The following is a 17927-nucleotide window of genomic DNA, read 5'->3' as shown; positions in this document are numbered from 1 at the left end:
GTTATTATGTACTTTACCCATCTTTGAGTATACGAAAAGTCTCTAGTGCCTGTGTGCAGTGAAATGTACAATAAGATTTAGAATATCAATATACGTATCATTTTTCATCAAACAATTATGTTAGAATGATCCCAAAAGCCGCACATAATAGGCTTCCTTCACTGTGAGCCACTTATTTTGAAATGTTTATATCTATTAATGTCATTACAGTCATATTTACAATTTAAAAAATAAGATAACTAAAAAAAAAAAAGATAATACATGAACGGAAAACTGAGCAGTCAATGCAGTGATTGTGTTTGGAATTTGTGAACGAAATCGCTGACATTTTTCAATTTCTTTAAACTTCTTTTCAGAAGTTTGACAAAATCATAGGGTTGCACCATGACAGTAAAAATAGACAAAGGTAAAGTATCGATCTGTCTAAGAACTTCATCATTTTTCGAAAACATATTCAAACCATGTCTGTTTACACAAGTAATGCAAGCAGGAGTTGTGCCTGTTCGTGTAACTGCTGGAACTAAAGGCCGAATACCGGCTTTCCATGCTGGTGACCCCTCAAGAACGTCAGCCAACTGAAATAAACTGCACAGATACGACAAAATTCCTCACGACTAAGCTAACAAAGGTAGCCTAGACCTTTTTTAAAAGTAATAAGTATTACTTTATTTTTACGTTTATCCAACATTAAGCCTGTTTCAAATTTCTGCGTCGTTTTCTGTAATGTGTAAATTGTCCCGTAAGGCACTCGCTGAATGGCAATATTTACCTAAAATAAGATACCAATCAGGTCTGTCGAATTTGTCGAAAATCTTCAAGATGCAACATGTTGTAAAATCTGCCTTGCAATATAATAGATGGAATCTTTTAGTAGTATTTTTGCCGATAACGACTATCCTAAGTATGGTTTACGCCACAAGAACGTTTTACATAGAAGAGAAATATTGTAATTTATAAAAGTACCGAGAACCCTGTTTTAAACGTAGCGCTGAAAATGAGTGGAATTTGTTGTGTGCTGTATATGTCAACATCAGCAATTCGTACAAGTTGGTCACCAATAAACAATTGATCGGTAAGATACTTTTCAGCTATTGCAGTCCAACCCGTTATCCTTAAATAAACAAATAACTCGCTTCACAGTTATTTGAAAATTAACTGATATTGGGAGAAATCAAGGTACGAACTGAAATTTCAGCTTAACTTTATTTAAAACAAAGCATAACGACAGAGACGTAATCATGGTCAATAAAACTCCTTTACAAGAATTCGGGAACAAAAAAGAACATCGAAACACTGACCACACTTTCCCACCGAAATCTGTGTAAGCAATATGCTGCATACATATGAAGGGTTGCACTGTTAAATTTCTCAAACCACTTGAAATACCACTATTACTGGTGATTTGTGACTGATTCTGTTCTTCAGCTAACATTCCACTGCTGTTTTCCTTATAAGTTGAATGGGTCTTTTGTAGTGAAATGTTTGTGATTGGAAAAATCCGACTAATCGAACCAGAAAGAGAGTCATAATCGAGTGAGGACGAATCACTTCCAGTAATACGGCGTGAGTGAGCTATACTGGCATTCAAGGTTCCAGTTGGGACAGAATAACCACGCTTCACCGATTCGGAATACAAACTCACCGGTGTTGTTATTTCAGTGTCCAGTAATGTCGGTTCCTCCAAAGTGCTGTAAATATTTTTAATCCTGAATGCTCTCATATTTAAATGGAAGTACCGATTTTATAAAATTTTATACACTTCAAAGAAACCATTTTTGTGTATTCTGGTAAATGAAGAGGGAGGAACCCAGTTTCATTCAAGAAAAATAGCCAAAAGCAAAGTTTTGCAGCTGGCTGTATATAAATAAAATGAATGTTTCCCCATATTTAGGTTCTCTAAGGCAAATATTTATTTATGTAATATTTAGAAATGGAAATTACACAAAAACCTGACAATTGCAAAGGACCATGAAACACTGGAGTTACAACTTACGAGGAAGAAATCAATAGTATAAGTTATAAACATATACATAGAATTTCCCGGATTAGCTGAAACATCTTCCGCACGTTCTTCTACAACCGGTGAATCGCCAAACGATATGGATGTACGATTCTTTGGATGATCATATATTGAGCAACGCTACAAAATTAATATTTTGTGGAGTGAGTATTTTATAAACCTATGAATTTTTTCAGTGTTCATGAAAACCTCAAAAAAAAAAAAAAGAAATTCATCTAACTTTGACACAACCAGAAATTTTTGCAATAAAGTACACTTTACATGAAAAACTGAACAATTTTGCAAAACCAGAGAATCATTTTTTGGTATGGAATCAAATAAGTTCCATTTAATACTGAAAAGAAGTTAAAGAAAGACTAACTTCTGCACTAGTCTTGAGAACCTGAACTTCTGAAAACGAAATATTACGGGGCGGGAGTGGAGGTGGAGTCTTCATCACTCTATGATTCTTCGCTTTTTTCTCTTCAGCGTTTAGCGTACGAGGCAAATGTGATATCCCAAACAGTTGCGTTGATGATAAAAACTTAATGCGTTCATAATTTGAATATCTTGCAGCAGAAATTGATGGGGCCAGTTCTTCAGGCACCTTAAAACTTATCACAATTGATTTCGAGCACAGAGTCTGCTTTCATTTTCTACTTATGGAAACAATAAAGAACGAACATTCTGTAGATGAAACTTAATCGCACTAATAACCCTATACTAACCAAAACACAAAGCAAAACGGTAAGAGTCAAACCAGAGCTGCTGAAAGCGCTTTTTGTTTTCACGTATCTTTATATCTGTCACTGATTGACATACTATAAAGCATACCTCGTTAAGATGAGCATCTTCATGAAGAAACTGTTCAGTTGCTCTTAATGATTCAGATGCAAAATCAGGTAGTGAAATATAGAGATTTATTGATTCCGTCAAACATTTTAATCGCATGAGGGCGGATGTTGTTGACCGAATCCAATCACCACAATCTTCTCTGAAAATTCCGTTAGCAATAACAAATTCAAGAAATCCTCGTTTTTATATTTCCATGCTTCCAGCATCGAGAAATACGTTAGGTAAGAACTAAAGTGAGATCCGGTATTCTAGAAAGACCCAAAGCTTTAAATTTAAAGTCTGTACATAAAGCTTATGTACTAAAGCAATGCAGTACAAACCACGTTCTACATATCATATAGTCTAAAATGAAAAACGACGCTTTAATAATACAAGTTTTCCTTATAAAAAAAAAAAAAGACGAGCATTACATTGTCAAAGCAGAAAGCTCAATGGCATCACGTGAACAATCCACAAAACCAATCATGAAACTGCGTCTGGATGGGTCACTCATAATGACCCTTACAAAAGACGAATCTAACAAATCGATTACTTTCGAAGGTCTAAAATTATTCGCTGCACAGTAACTAGAATATTGGATCGAATCTATGGACCAGAAACTGCAAAAAATACACTTACAATTGCATAGATTAGCTAAAATTCTTAACCTAATTAACTTTTTGAGATAAAATACCTATGTCCATGCGCATATTCTTCTGAGAAGTACCATTCCAAAAGTGGTATACGACCACTGTGAACACATAATACGACCCACTTCCCTTCTTCATATAGAATTTTCTAAAATAAGGACAATAGCCAGCATAATGCAATAATGATTCTTTGTAAGAATGTGTGAGGAATATTAAATTGAAATTTACCGCTTTACGATGTAAAGTGCCACCTTTTTTATGTACTACGTGCTGTAACCAGCTTGCTTTTACAATTTCACGTTGTTCACTCATTCATTTGTTCCCAATCGTCAGATCTGAAAATTTTCATACCAAAGACAAGCGGAAATTGTCATGCAAAGACCGAACAACGCATGAAGAAGAGGAGCTTATAAATATCTTGTAAATAACCAATATATATCGCACTGAATCTTAAATATTTGACGTTGCTTTTAAAGATTGAAAACATTAGATACTTCCAGACAAAAGCTACAGCACATTAAAACTTGGAACGAACCTTCACATCTCAACTAAATCACTTACTGGAGAGATGGTCAAAGTGCTACTACTGAATACAGATATCGATACTTGAAAAAACTCTCATGGAAGAGCATGAAAACTGACACTGTTACCATAAATCAAAAAATACGTGATTGATCGAATTAACATTGAAGATTCAAGCAAACAACTTGCATTACTTTATTTGTTTCTTAGTCCAACTTTATAAATTAAATGCTCACACTGGATGAAGAATATTTGAAAATCTATATATATATAACCAGATCATCATGAGCATCCATGTCACTTTATCATGTTTGTTTTCACTTGATAAACTAGATGTAAGCACCATGAATCAACCCTTAGTATGCAAATAATTAGTTTTGAAAGTTCTTAAATCAACTTAATTAGTTAAACAATCAAGTAAACTTGAACAGTGATTTGTTCTAAATTCACAAATCTACTTTATCCATGTGGGTGCGCTCTGAGATCAACAACAGTAACTTAAGAAATTTGGTTCGGATTTTTATTTTGAAATTTTTTACATCAAACGCACTTGTTAACAACTTTAGTGCAAAATGTTCAGCGATGCAAGTTAGACTCCGAAAATAGTTAAGACCCATTTAACTTTGTACGCAATAAGAAATGGAGTGCTCTTGGATACACTGGGGAACTTTTTTACAATAACTCGGTAAACCACTGAGCATCGCTTCTGTGTACTTTACTTTCAAAAGAGGGTCACGAAAGAAGATGCTAATAATTCGTAAGCACAGTGACAAAAAGGAGCGTCTCCCTCTCTCTCTCTCTCTCTTTATTTTCAGTGGGTTGACAAAATTCCTGCGAAGCGTCATTCACCTGATACAACCTTTCTTACTCCGCGTTCATGTCAACCCACTATTTCGCTATTTTTTCCAACACTTGTAATTGGATAATTAGCTCTCCGGATTGGTAAACCGATGGCTTCATCAGTGTTTTATTTAAACTTAAATTTATGTTATTTCCTCGATTCCATGTAGAAATAGCACTTTTCCGGTGCAATTTTGCTGATTAAATGTCTAATTCTAGCTTCTCTCATATAATAAGCAAGAGGTGATAAATAGGAAAAGACACCAACTCCACAAAGGTAACCGATAAACACCTTGCATCAATCATTGATCACCCTGTCCTCTTACTTCCACTCTTCCGTCCTGCAAAATTTACATGGTGCTAAAAGCGCTGATCACATTACAGTAACGCGGGGAATACTGAATTGAAAGTCGAAGATCTTGGTAGTCTCGGGTGAACACTATTAGTAACTAATTATCAAAGAACCGTACATTTTCCATTACATCATTTAAAGTCTCTACAAATTAATCCATTCAGTAGAGTGCACATTGCGCACCACAGCATGTTCATCATAAATTCCTAAATTTCCGTTTTGTATCCATCTTTACACTTTCTTTTCCTGCACTTCCACACAAACTCTTTCTCAGGAATTTCAATCCATTTTAAAATGGATTAAAGTCTTTTTTTTTTCTTAAAGGGATGCAGTACTAGTGAAATATCCACATGATGAACCCATAAGAACACAAGATATCTAACTGTATGTGGAGAACAGAAAGTGCCTCCGCATCATAGCGCATGATGGAACGGTGTGCTACCACAGGGTGGCCTACAAAGGGCCCTACCACATCTTCAACCATAGTCAATCCGCAATTTCGTGATATCATTCGAGTCGGAATATGATATTTGGTTACGGAATAGTGCTTCTGATATAATTATGCGGAAGTTGAGCTACTGGAATGATGAAACCAACGAACAATTTGCGACAAACAATTAACAAACTGTCAATAAAAAGGCAATAAGATAGGTTTAAAACTTAAAAACATTAGAATAGCTGTGCTAAATATGGGGTAATGATCTACAGAGATCACGGGAAAGCAGAATGTTCGGAGATACCTTACCTGGGAGCATTCAAGACCCATTAATAAGCAATCCACGTATGTCACTCCTCGAAGAAACTCATCAACATGCCTGCTTTCTTCTTCGGCCCCTTGGACTCTAATGAAAAGCTGCATCTCATAAGGAATTGTGTAGTAGCACTTTGGAGACGTAACTCTTCGCCATCACGTATTTATCTAGACGCACATCATGATTATGCTTGTCCAGATTTACGCTGTTTGAAGTAAAAAGTGACCGTCTAAATCATGAAAGCTCCAAGTGCTAACACTAGCTATGGTACTAGAATAGTAATTCCAACTCTCTTGAAGTCTAAATACAAATTTCACAGTACTTTTTACTTATCCCACCCTTTTGCTCTACTTCGTTGTCATCTTCTCAATGCAACATAAAGTCTTCCGCAATTTTATTGATTCTCGTTCTCCTTTCAGCTGTAGTACGTAATTCCACTCAGTCTCCTGTGCGCATTAAATTTTTACCTCTTACCCCTTAATTGTGTTACAATTTTCTTACCCTCAGCAGCCATACACTTTCAAGGAGCTCAGTTGAGGGAATTACGTATGTTGGCTTAAGACGAATTCCGAATTAGTGTGGATGTCGTCCAACATCTGGTTTAAGATATTCGCTTACTATGTTCATTTATATTTTAAATATGCCAATTGAGTGGAGAAATGCTGTTTTGATATGCATTAAATTCTTATGTTTCAGGACTTTTATTTTCCATGAATAAAATTGAGAAGTAAAAGAAAGATGGAGAAGATGCGGGAGGGTTTACAGCGACGAGCTCGTCGTATGCAAGAAAATTTGCAGCAGTCAGTGGGATTGTACGTTATCTTTTCATTTCTGTAAGAAATGCAGATTGGTATTAACAACAGTTTGTTTCCATTGAGGGGAATTGGATGATAGTTGGAGGTTTCCATGCTTTATTTTATTTATTTCCTTTTTTCATGCGTTATGGATGAGAATGAGGAAGTTAGTGCCCCTTAACAATGAATATGGAACTCAGCAGAACAGGCTATCCTTCACTGCAAAAACAGGAAGCATGGATAATCAAACATTCTGTATGATGTGACAGATTTCACACTTTGACGTTGAATTTAATCATCGTTTGTTGAAAAAATTAGTTTCAGGTCTGAGAAAAAAGACGAGCTGCAAAGCGTAAGTCATGTCGAACAAAGAAACCAAAAAATTATTTTGGCAGTAAAAAACACACGGCAAAATTTGCAGAATTGTATAAGAAGTGTTAATAGGGAAGAAGCCATTGATAAGCGGAAGGTATAATTTCACGCGAGGCTTAGCTAACTATCAGAAGTTTTGAGGAAAGAAAGCTGCTGTTATTTCTTAAATCCTTGTTATTTTATTCATCATGTATTTTTTTTAACTTTTTTTTCTTTTTGTTCTGTGAGAAACCACAGGATAGACAACTCTTTTACCTGAAGCAGGCTTCGAAATTGTTTTATTTAAAAAGAATCACTTGTTGAATTGAAAGTTAGAACTAATCATAAACTAGTGCTATCAGAGAGTATGGGTAGTCTTTTGCAGAGACGATTAGATGAATTTGGTCTTTGGCAACAGCTGCTTACGGATGCGAAAGAGTTGGAAAATGTTTATCCACGTTCGCAACCATCTGTTCTTGCTGACACCCTGAAGCTGTATGGCGACGCTATGGGTGTAATTCTTGAAGAACGGGTCCTGACAGATCAGTTAATTGAGAAAAGGTTTTTACAGGATATTGATTAAACCAGTTGCACATACTATGGATGGAAGTAATACCATCAAATTTCGCATGTTGATATTGTTTTCTTTATAAATTACTCGCATTGTAGTGTTCTGGATGCTTTTGGAAAGTATATGGACGATGACAAAGCACTATCGAAAGCGAAAGAAAAACTAACGCGCACAGTTGTTGATGTTGAGGTTAGCAGAAAACGTAAGCAGGGAAATCATGACGAATCAAAGGCTCAGGAAATCCAGGATGAATATGATGCCTTGCAACTTAAATTAGAATCTTATAAGGTTGATTTTTCTAAATGAGATGCAAGACTTGTTTAATAATGTTTGAAATGGCTTGTTGAATAATCGACAAAAATAGCACTTTTTGCATTTAGGACAACATTTTTACGGATATTTTTATACTACTGTCAAGGGAAGCTGAAATTGCTGGTATTTATAAAGAATTGATAACTGCACAAATGGAATATCATCGGACAGCCTTGCAGAAACTCGAAAACATCTTGCCTGAAATCGATAGAAAAATTGGTGAGCATTTCCTTATGAAATTAAGGTTGGTCTTATTTCGCTCCTTATGAATTCTCTTCCAGTTAGGATGGTTTTCGCAGGGATTTGAATCTTATGATCTTCAATTATAAATGTTTGCCATAAAATAAATCCATTGTTCTCCTTAGAAAACTCTGCAATAATTTATTACAACGTCTTTTGTCTTTCTTCTCGTTTGATTTTAAAAAATGTTTATTAAATAATTTTTATATGTGGTATTTTCCACAATTAATACTTTTGTAGCTTCATATCCTAATCGCCCTGTGTTTGGATGTCATCTAGAAGACCACTTACGTTGCTCTAATCGTTCAGTAGCGTTGGTTCTTGAAGTGTGTTGCGCTATTCTAAAATACCAAGGTTTCCAAGAAAAGGTTTCTTATTCTAATATGAGTAGCGTATATTTTTCATAAGGCCGTTTTACGATGATTGTAATTTCACTTAAGAAGCGTTGGTACAAAATTCGATAATGTAGAAGTTTTCATGCTACTTTATTTTCAGGGCCTTTTTCGAGTTAGCGGTAATAACAATCGGATTAGGCGCCTTAAAGCAGCATTTGATGCCCATCAAATAAATAATAGTTCACTGGAAATTGCCGAATACATTAATGATCCGCATTCAGTTTGTTCGGTCTTAAAATGTTATCTTCGTGAACTTCCTGAGCCATTAATGACGCATAATCTTCACTCTGATTGGATTTTTATTGCCAAGTAAATTGCTGTTTGTGTAACTAAACAATTTCATGGAGCTGTTTCAAAATATTGTTAGATGCCTTTTTCTGTTCACTTAGTGTTGAGACCCTCAACTTTCACCCCATTTTGAAAAACACACAACCTCAGTTTAAATTTAAAACAGCTGATGTACGCAACTAATTTTTGTTTTCATGTATATATATTTATTTTAAGGAGAGATCCAGATTACCGGAAGGAAGCTATATATCGACTTCTTCCTCTGATGCCAGAAGTAAATCGATACAATCTTGCCTATTTAATCAAGTTTTTACAGTTGATATTGGATTATGAAGAATATACGAAGTAATTTCTTTCATATATGTAATGACGGTAGGTGGTTTTAAAATTCATTTTCTTATAGGAATAAGGAATTTAAACTCTCGATTTTATTGCAGAATGAGTGTAGGCAATTTATCGATTGTTTTTGGCCCGAATTTGGTTGATGCTGGCAATGGTACCGAATCGGAGAATGTACTTGGTTCAAAGTTGGTGGAAACATTAATAGTCAATGCCGATTTTTTCTTTCCGAATTGTAATTTTTTGAAAAACGAAAGTTTCCAAGATGACTTCTCAGTTAATTGGCTAATTCGCTTTTTTTGAATGCAGGAAAAAAGCATTGCCTGTTATCTTGAAATGTGAAGTACTTGAAATGATCTTTTTTTTGAAATGAATTTTTCCACATATCGGATTTAAATCAGTCTTTATAAAAATGTGTCCAACGCTTATATGGCTGTGCATGAACATCTTTAAAATTTCAACTGTGTTTTTTATGTATTCATTCGTCTTTTATTCAGTTTCTGTAAGTCGTGAAATTTCTGTTTGTAGACAATTTCAACTACACATCACCACTGCTTGACTCATTTCTGCAGCGAAAGCCCGATGTAGCAAACAGCTTTGGCAGTGGAGATCGTATGGTTGCACGTGGTACACAAGGACAACAGCATACCGGGTTTTATCATGCACAAAGCAACAAGTAAGCTTGGGTCTGAAAGTAATGCTATCGCCGATATAGTAAATCCTTTTGTAGTTTAATCCTTTTACAGTTTTTGTTTCTTTGTGATTGTAAGTTTAGATTATTCCTTTTTTCTTTTTTTTTTTTTTTTTTTTTTTTTTTTCTATTTGTTTTGATGTGCTCTGGAGTAAGAAACTTCTTTAGAATTGTAGTTTTTATATTTAATTTTTTTTTTTTTTTTTTTTTTTTTTTTTTAGCAATTCCTGCAAGAGTACAGCGCAGTCGCGTAATATAACCTCAGTGGTACAACAAACATCGCATCCACCATCATCTTCTACTTCACGTGCTCGTCCGAAGTGGCCAGCACCACCGCCACCTGTTGTAGGTTATTCAAATTGTAACAACAGTAATAATAATTGTTCGACTCATCATTCGAATCTTTGCAATGATAGCGTAGAAGAGATGTCGTCTAGTTTAGAAAATTTGAATAATTTTATTAGTAAAAGTCCATCAGTTGCATCTAGTGATTCGATGGCTGAATATGGTTGTACAACTAATGTTGAAATATGCGATAATTTTACTTTCCAACCACAAATGATCCGTTCCTATCACGAACCAGGCCGTCCATTACGTCCACCGCCACCACGTAATGTGGGACGGTCATCTACACCGGATGGAGGATTTCAAACTTCTGCCGTTGATTCGGTGGAGCATAACAGCTCACAAGAGGTTGTTAAAACGTTGCAACCTGATCTGCTGCGAAGCCGAAATTCGGTAGAGAATTGTCCTAGCGCACCTCTTCCAGTTGCTTGTACAAAAGACAATCGTACTGTGGTGCATTTGGATACTGATGCTTATCATCAGTATGCTGGAACATTGTCAGGAGCTGAAAACTGTAATACATTGTCTAAACCCCCTTTGCCTTATAAGCCGAAGTCAATAATCGATTTAAACAAACCAAACGAGATCACTAAGCTTTAGTGCTGTTTTATGATCACATTGTTCACACTTCTATACACATATGTTGACATGAACTGGATTAACAAGATTTCTTAAAAACCACAACGCTGTGGAATTTAAAACTGTTGAATTCCTTGAGCACCCTATTTCAGCTTTTTTTTCATCTATTTTATAAATTTATTTAGTCAACTTCCATTAACATTTTATTATAAGATGTATAGAAACTATTTTCCTCTGTCACTTCAATCTCCTGAGTATATCTTACTGTTTTTTGCACTAACCATTATTCTTGTTTATAAGATTGGTCTGTTACATATTTACAAGGCAATAATTTGCAAATTTCAAAGCTATGATACTTCAGGTTAGATTTTTTTTTCTTTTTGGTTACAAAACTTTCTCGAATTATTGTAGGCATAATTTTATGTGCACAAATTTTGCATCGATACTAACAGTAAAATATGCAACAATAACTTTCTGTTTATAAGATCTTACTACTGAACAAAAATAACGGTAGGGCAATGACAAGTTTTGTAATTTGTTTATGTTGTTGAGATAAGTAGCAAGGGATATCTTCGACACTTACCCATTTTTCTTAATGCAGATTAAGATTGTTGATACGCACAATCACTTTGTTAAAAGTTCATAATTTTGAAACCATTCACAGTCCTCTTTATCGCTAGTTTTACTAATTCGTTAATTTTTCTCGTCATTTATTTGAGATCTTAGATGGTATCTGTCCCTCTTGTATGGAGAAATTTTCCCTGGAAGCAGTTAACTTCTTTGTATGAATGTCTTCATGAACACTTCCGACTTGTTTTCAACATTTTATATGTAATGAGGATTGATTTTTCATCATGAACTCACTTTCCCATGGCGAAGGGTTGATCACTTCCTTCATATTTCTTTGTTCCATTCCATAATAAACAATGCATACTGTATTGTCATCAATACTTGAATGACGTGTATTAATCCTTTTTAGCCTGTGCTAAAATCTGAAAATTCTCCCTTTGGTCGACGTGATTGATTGGTTCGTTGTTATCAGCTACGAATTCATTTTGATTAATGTACATTTCCTGCGTAACCTCATACATGTTATTGTCTTTTTGAATTTGATCTGTGCGGTATTTGCCGACACTTATATTTTTAACCGCTGTTTACCAGTGGCAGCATTGATCTTCACAATGTGTTTTATCGATTCCATTTCTCTCCAATATTTGACCGTTCGGTCGCTTGGAGTTTGTGAAGGTAATTGAGCCAGACTAGTTCAGAGTGACGAGTTACACTTTTCTCATGAAAAAAGAATACTTTCCTTTGAATACATTGTTATTGCAGAAAATTAATCTTCATCTTATTGTCGAGAAATGAGTTGTTCCAGCGTAAGCCGTCGCACCAAATAAGCCATAATTCCACAAATTTTTTTATCTTTACTATGAGTTATAGTTAATCAAAGATCTGCATCACTCATTTACAAACATCACTCTTCTATCCTACAATTCCCTAACAACAATACTCTAGACTGCACATTGTTAGCATACTGAGATTTATGAAAACAGGAAATGCATAAATGAATAATTGTTTTACTGGTACTTCATAAAAAAAATGAAAATAAAAAGACAGAGGAGATGGTAAATACGCAGTCAAATGCTGAATCCCAGAAATGGGTGCAGTCGATAGTTAGTATGGTCCTTCCTCAAAACAGTTTCTGAATGGGATATTCGTATAGTTGAAAAGAAGATAAAAGAATAAATTACGAACGAAATTAATCAAAACGTTGCCAACAGTTTTTGGGAACACTTAAATTAACCGGACTCGGTGGTGAAGAAGTGACTGATGGTATAGATGCAAATGGATCGGAATTCAGGAACTGTAGTGAAAGGTGGTGTGGAGGAATATCTGCAAGTTTTGCTGGGCTTGCAGTCGCTGCTCTTGAAGTACAAGATGGTCGTTGTAAGTCATCAGTTTTATCATTCGATGTTAATGGTAATAAGTTATCACTGAGATCGATCAGATCCGTTGTCTCTTCAAGCACTGATGACGTGGTCTAAAGCAATCCAGTTATGATTTTATCAATGAATGACTCTATTTTGGCCTTGCTATCAATGACCACCAAGCAAGGCGATAAAATACATCAACTTCACAATAAGTTCTTACAAAAACAGTCATCGAACTGTTCTGTGTAACTGACGTATCACTAATTGGTGAAAAAAACTCCAAAAAAACTAGAAAAGCTAACATATTCGCCTACAGTACTCTACCAAATCTTTTAGATATATATTTGCTATTTAGAATTTTCTGAATTTAAACCGTATTAAAAGCATACCTCACCACCAGACTCCATCTTATCCTCGGTCATCCACTGCTGTGTGTCGAATGAAAGCATTCCATCATTATAATGTGGTTTTCTCGAAGAAACCCGTCGAATTTCTTTTGGGGTTAAACGGCCCAAGCGTTCTTTTAACTAAAATTCTTTAAAGTTGCAAACTACCACCTTTCAAATAAACAATTCCAAAACCATCTAGTTAGACTTACCTTTAACAACAAAGTGTTAAAGAAACTAAGAAAATACAAACTTACGGCAATAGAATGAACTTTATCTTTCAATAAACCAATCACATCATTTGCATTTTCTCGAACCTAAACGTAAGGCAAATTTTATGAGAAGTAACAAAGCGACAGTGAAGCATTCTTCCTATACATATACAGTCAACAGCTGAAGAGAATATCAAACCCTTGCAGCTTTAAAAACAAATAATGAATTCATGCGAAACATTCGAGAACTCATCTAAAATGGCAAAGAAAATGCAAGGAATGAAAAGCAAGAAATGCGGTGGAAATATCAACATTTCGCAATGTTTTCAAGAAAAAAAACACTTCTTCCCTCTCCTTCAGTTTTAACTTGTAATGTTAATTAAAGAACATGCATGAATGGTACATCACCACAATCACAACACCACAATAGCAGTACTGACAAAAATCTTACAGAAGTTACTGCATTCTGAAACATTTCTGGATGATTCTGCAACAACATTTTTCAACTTCATCAGGATCAAAATAAGACAATGCAATCTGGAGACAAAAATGACCAATGTATTAGAATTTTCGAGAATTCAAAGTCTGTACATACCATATGTGATGCTTTCAACGATTTCATTTCATTAACACGAATCTCTTTTTCAAATTCATCATCAATTGGTGTTCCAGAGTTCAGCGCTGCAATCCTTTCATCGATGAACTAAAAAGAGCAAGGATATCATCACCATTAAGACATGCACTGCACTAAATGAACTGATGGTCATGGGGATCAACATAATGCCCAGTATATGTTAATAAGTTAGCGGCACAATTTTCACATGATCATTTATTAGAGCACTCTTACCCGTTCAAGATACTGCACACCATCTTGCCCAAGCAAGGACTGCAAATAAGTCTGAAGATTGGGCTTCTGATTCTGTATGAATTTTTGGCGATCCCATGAAAAAGAATACGACGAGCATGATAATCCTTTATGGTAACCACCGAAAAGAAAAACATTTGTCCTGTAACACAATTTGAGAAAAAAAAGTTGTCACCCAGAATTTTCAGATTACTGAACCTTCATCTTAACAAACAGTCTAATCTATCTGAATGTTTCAGTGTCAGTACTACATTCACTTATATCAGATATTATATTAAATCACTAACCTGAGAAAAGAACGAGCTAATCTATCAGAAAAGAACATGTTGGAGGATGAGTGTAAATGATGTCGAAGGATACTTAATGCTTCAGCCGGTAAATCTAGCATATCGTTATGAGTACATTGTAGTGTACGCTCCTCTAAATCGATGACCATCACATCGCCAAGCTCAAGCTGTTTCACAGACTAAATTGAATCTTAGAGTAGTTGATTCAGACTAATCTAGCATATAATATCCTTGCAAAAAAGCGAAGATGTGTATATTATATACCGCTTCAGAGAAGATTTTAATCTGAAAATATTTTTTTCTTGAAATAAATATAGTGAAATCATTACGCCACAACCTACCATTCCTTGTAACAATCAATTTTAAACAAGGTCAAAATAATAAACCTGCAGAATTTTCTTGGGCACGCCTATAAGATATGGCATTGGCGCCCTGAAATTAAAAAGACAAGCTTTGTTAAACAGTAATTCTTAGAGAACTCTTATCCGTTACATTTTTGCAAAAATCCAATACATTGTAACTTAGCCAAGATGAGAGGGTTACACCGAAGCAGATTTGAAGAAGTTTAAACAGGCCAAAAACACAGTGCTAATCTTGACCGACTACGGCCAGGAAGCTTCGAACCACTTCACAGCTCAACTAACAGATAAACTAAAAATGAGAAGAATTGTATATCGTGTCTTTTCGAAACCTTACAAGTAACTGTATCCATTATGTGAATGTGATGGAGAAGGATGCGCTGCATTGAACAAATGATCTCAGACTAAGGGAATAAAAACAGTTACACCACACTTCGGTGGAAAAAATTTGAAAAACGAAGACGAAAAGTTAACAAATTAATAAGAAACCAAAATGATAAAGAGCAAACTTACATAAGCATATCAATCAAACCAATAGGAAGAACAGGAATGAAAAGATTCTGCCAGTGCATTGGATAAAGTAATGTAGCAGCAGCAAATATACACGATGAAAGTTGACCTAATTTCTGACTCGTAAATAAAATACGTCGTTCCTTTAATAAGCTGCAAATTAGAAAATTTCGTAACCAAGAAATATTTCCAAAGCTTTTTCTAATGAGTACAAGTAGCGAATATAGACTGAAAGTAAAGAAAGCGAATAACTAAATAAATCATGTAAGATACAGATAGAGAAGTATATAAATAAATAAGAAAGAAAAGAAAGTAGTGAATGAAAGTAAAAAATAGACTTACCTTGCATACAGTGCAATCATTTGCTTTTCAGATATGGCATTGTAAAATTCAAGCATGGATTTATTTTCTTTCAAAGTGGGTAATCTGCTAATATCTGGTACAGTTACTTGTAATTTCTGAAATAAAAAAGAAAACAGGTGAAGGAGTGAATCTGATGTCTCCCAAAAGGGAATAAAGTACTAGTTCCTGCAAAGTACGTGCTTTACTTAGTTCTCTTAATTTTTACTTAATTTTTTTAAATCCCAATTTAAATTCTTAATTTTTAAATTAATTCCTTAAAATTAAATTAAGTCTTGATTTACTTAACTTTCTCAATTGTTAAAAAATCTGTTTTAATATTACAGCAAATGTTGATGACACAGAAGCTCATATTCAAAACAACTTTTAATGTGAAATTATAAGTTTTTCATCGTTTCATTTATATTATTTTGGAATAATATAAATGGAACGATTTGAAAACTTGGAATTATTGCCGAAAATGGAATAAACACAAAAGACGTGTAGACAAAGGGAGAAAAACAAACATTTACACCAGGACTAGATTCGATAAGCAAACTCTCGCCTGGACCAAGAATAGGCGTATGGTAAGCACACGTCAGGAAAGAATCCAATTCATTTGTCTTAAAAAATTCTTCGTTTAGAACACGAAATAACCAGATAAATACAACTAACACAAATTTTTATCAAATCTCAGCTGCAAAAACGTCTTGGAAATGAAAAGAGATAAAAAAAAAAGATTTGTCAGAGTTCGTAATCTTCACATACCGGCCTGTTGTTCATCACTGCTGATATGTGATTAAGAATTTTGTAGAAAACATTGGTCCATGGAAGACCGCTGCAAAACTTTCACTTAGCGCCATCAAAATCAGAACAATTGAAAGTGAATTTAAAATTTCCAAGTATCAAACTTTCTGAAAAGGCAGTCTACAAAACACCTGAAAAGTCAGTAAAGTCACTCATTTCAAACAAAAATCCGTATCATAATCATAATTTTATCTGAATATTGTGCAGTGATTTGGATTGAACTAAGCAATCAGAAAACTGACATACTTGTGCTCGTAATGCATTATAAAGAAAACTCAAATTTATAAAAGCATTCGAAAACTAGAAAGATTCCAAGGAAACCTGAGAATACAAATACATGTATTATTGTGTGGCATAAGTCGACAAAAAGCATACGTATATTGTGATTTTTCATCTGTTAAGACAAATGAAAACAGCTGTACCGTTTCCATGTTATAGCTGTAAGAGTATTCACTTATTTCAGTAAGTGTACTTTTGTAAATATTACATTTTGAGATAAAATTTAATCTCTTGAAATTCTTATCATTTGTAATCCATTACAACAGAGACAGTTTGAAAAATCATTTCTCATTTAGCTGCTATGCATATTAGGACAAAAAAGTGTCATGTGATTAAGACCACACCTTTTCACTTTTGTTCTGGAATTTCTTTTCCAGAACAACATCGCTAATGAACCAAACTTTTTCAAATCCTGAACAAGCAGCAAGCAAATGTAATATCATAGTAAACAAGTTTCAATAAATGAAAAGAAATTTTTGCCAGAACTAACTCGTCAACGCCACAAGGAAAGCTAAACTGAGCTACAGATTTCAGTGTTTGTTCATGATTGAAATCATCAGGATACTTCTGAAGAATAACAGCTACTCCACCATCCAATGTTGCACCAACTTCACAAAACACGTCGAACAGAGTCACCACATCTTTCCTAAAAGACTATCCAAATGTTTAGATAATCAAAATAAACCGTGGAAACTGAAGCAAATTCCTTTGTCGTGAAATCAATCTATAGATAAAAATATATCTACAATCTAGAACCCAAAACTTGACATGAAATTCCACACGAAATTTACCTATTCCGCGACATGCCTCATCAAGATATTTAACATATAATGAAAGACGACGACACCTTGTACCTCCAAATAAGATGCAGCTCATTCACAACTATTCAGTTTATAAAACACCTAAAATATATAAATCCAATATAGTTCAAGTAGAGATTTTAGTAAGTGTCAAGATACGACTGCCACCCTAAAGCAGTTCACGGGAACAATTCTTCCAAATGAGGAAAACCAAATACCGTTTTTTAAACCACCGAACAAATTACTGGCAAAATGGTTAGTTACTCTGTACAACACTCCAAAGAACTGCATGATTTTG

At 34.6% G+C, this 17927-nt stretch overlaps 3 protein-coding genes across 3 annotated transcripts; 1 reads left to right on the top strand and 2 right to left on the bottom strand.

Annotated features, from left to right (window-relative positions):
- Positions 1 to 281: 281 nt before the first annotated feature.
- Positions 282 to 3795, bottom strand: Bm7727 (Uncharacterized protein; the record flags this gene model as incomplete). The annotated part of the gene is made up of 10 exons (XM_001898844.1): positions 282 to 575; positions 665 to 769; positions 964 to 1111; positions 1299 to 1688; positions 2031 to 2140; positions 2382 to 2606; positions 2834 to 2993; positions 3265 to 3396; positions 3528 to 3631; positions 3712 to 3795. The coding sequence occupies 10 exons, from the start codon at positions 3793 to 3795 to the stop codon at positions 282 to 284; spliced, it is 1752 nt and encodes a 583-aa protein (XP_001898879.1).
- Positions 3796 to 6687: 2892 nt separating this feature from the next.
- Positions 6688 to 10875, top strand: Bm1878 (Uncharacterized protein; the record flags this gene model as incomplete). Its single annotated transcript, XM_001898845.2, has 11 exons — positions 6688 to 6761; positions 7068 to 7212; positions 7480 to 7655; positions 7764 to 7953; positions 8046 to 8196; positions 8458 to 8585; positions 8713 to 8921; positions 9117 to 9245; positions 9338 to 9474; positions 9768 to 9915; positions 10152 to 10875. 11 exons carry the CDS (start codon positions 6688 to 6690, stop codon positions 10873 to 10875), a joined length of 2211 nt encoding a protein of 736 aa, XP_001898880.1.
- Positions 10876 to 12613: 1738 nt separating this feature from the next.
- On the bottom strand, positions 12614 to 17634 carry Bma-rme-4 (Uncharacterized protein; the record flags this gene model as incomplete). The annotated part of the gene is made up of 14 exons (XM_043074126.1): positions 12614 to 12895; positions 13175 to 13312; positions 13429 to 13488; positions 13979 to 14086; positions 14231 to 14390; positions 14536 to 14714; positions 14922 to 14967; positions 15408 to 15557; positions 15747 to 15862; positions 16271 to 16366; positions 16512 to 16581; positions 16872 to 16988; positions 17320 to 17475; positions 17621 to 17634. 14 exons carry the CDS (start codon positions 17632 to 17634, stop codon positions 12614 to 12616), a joined length of 1692 nt encoding a protein of 563 aa, XP_042930060.1.
- Positions 17635 to 17927: the final 293 nt, after the last annotated feature.

The sequence above is a fragment of the Brugia malayi genome, assembly GCF_000002995.4.
Source record: "Brugia malayi strain FR3 genome assembly, contig: Bm_v4_ChrX_scaffold_001, whole genome shotgun sequence".
NCBI lineage: Eukaryota > Metazoa > Nematoda > Chromadorea > Rhabditida > Onchocercidae > Brugia > Brugia malayi.
This window is presented reverse-complemented; position numbering and strand designations above follow the sequence as displayed.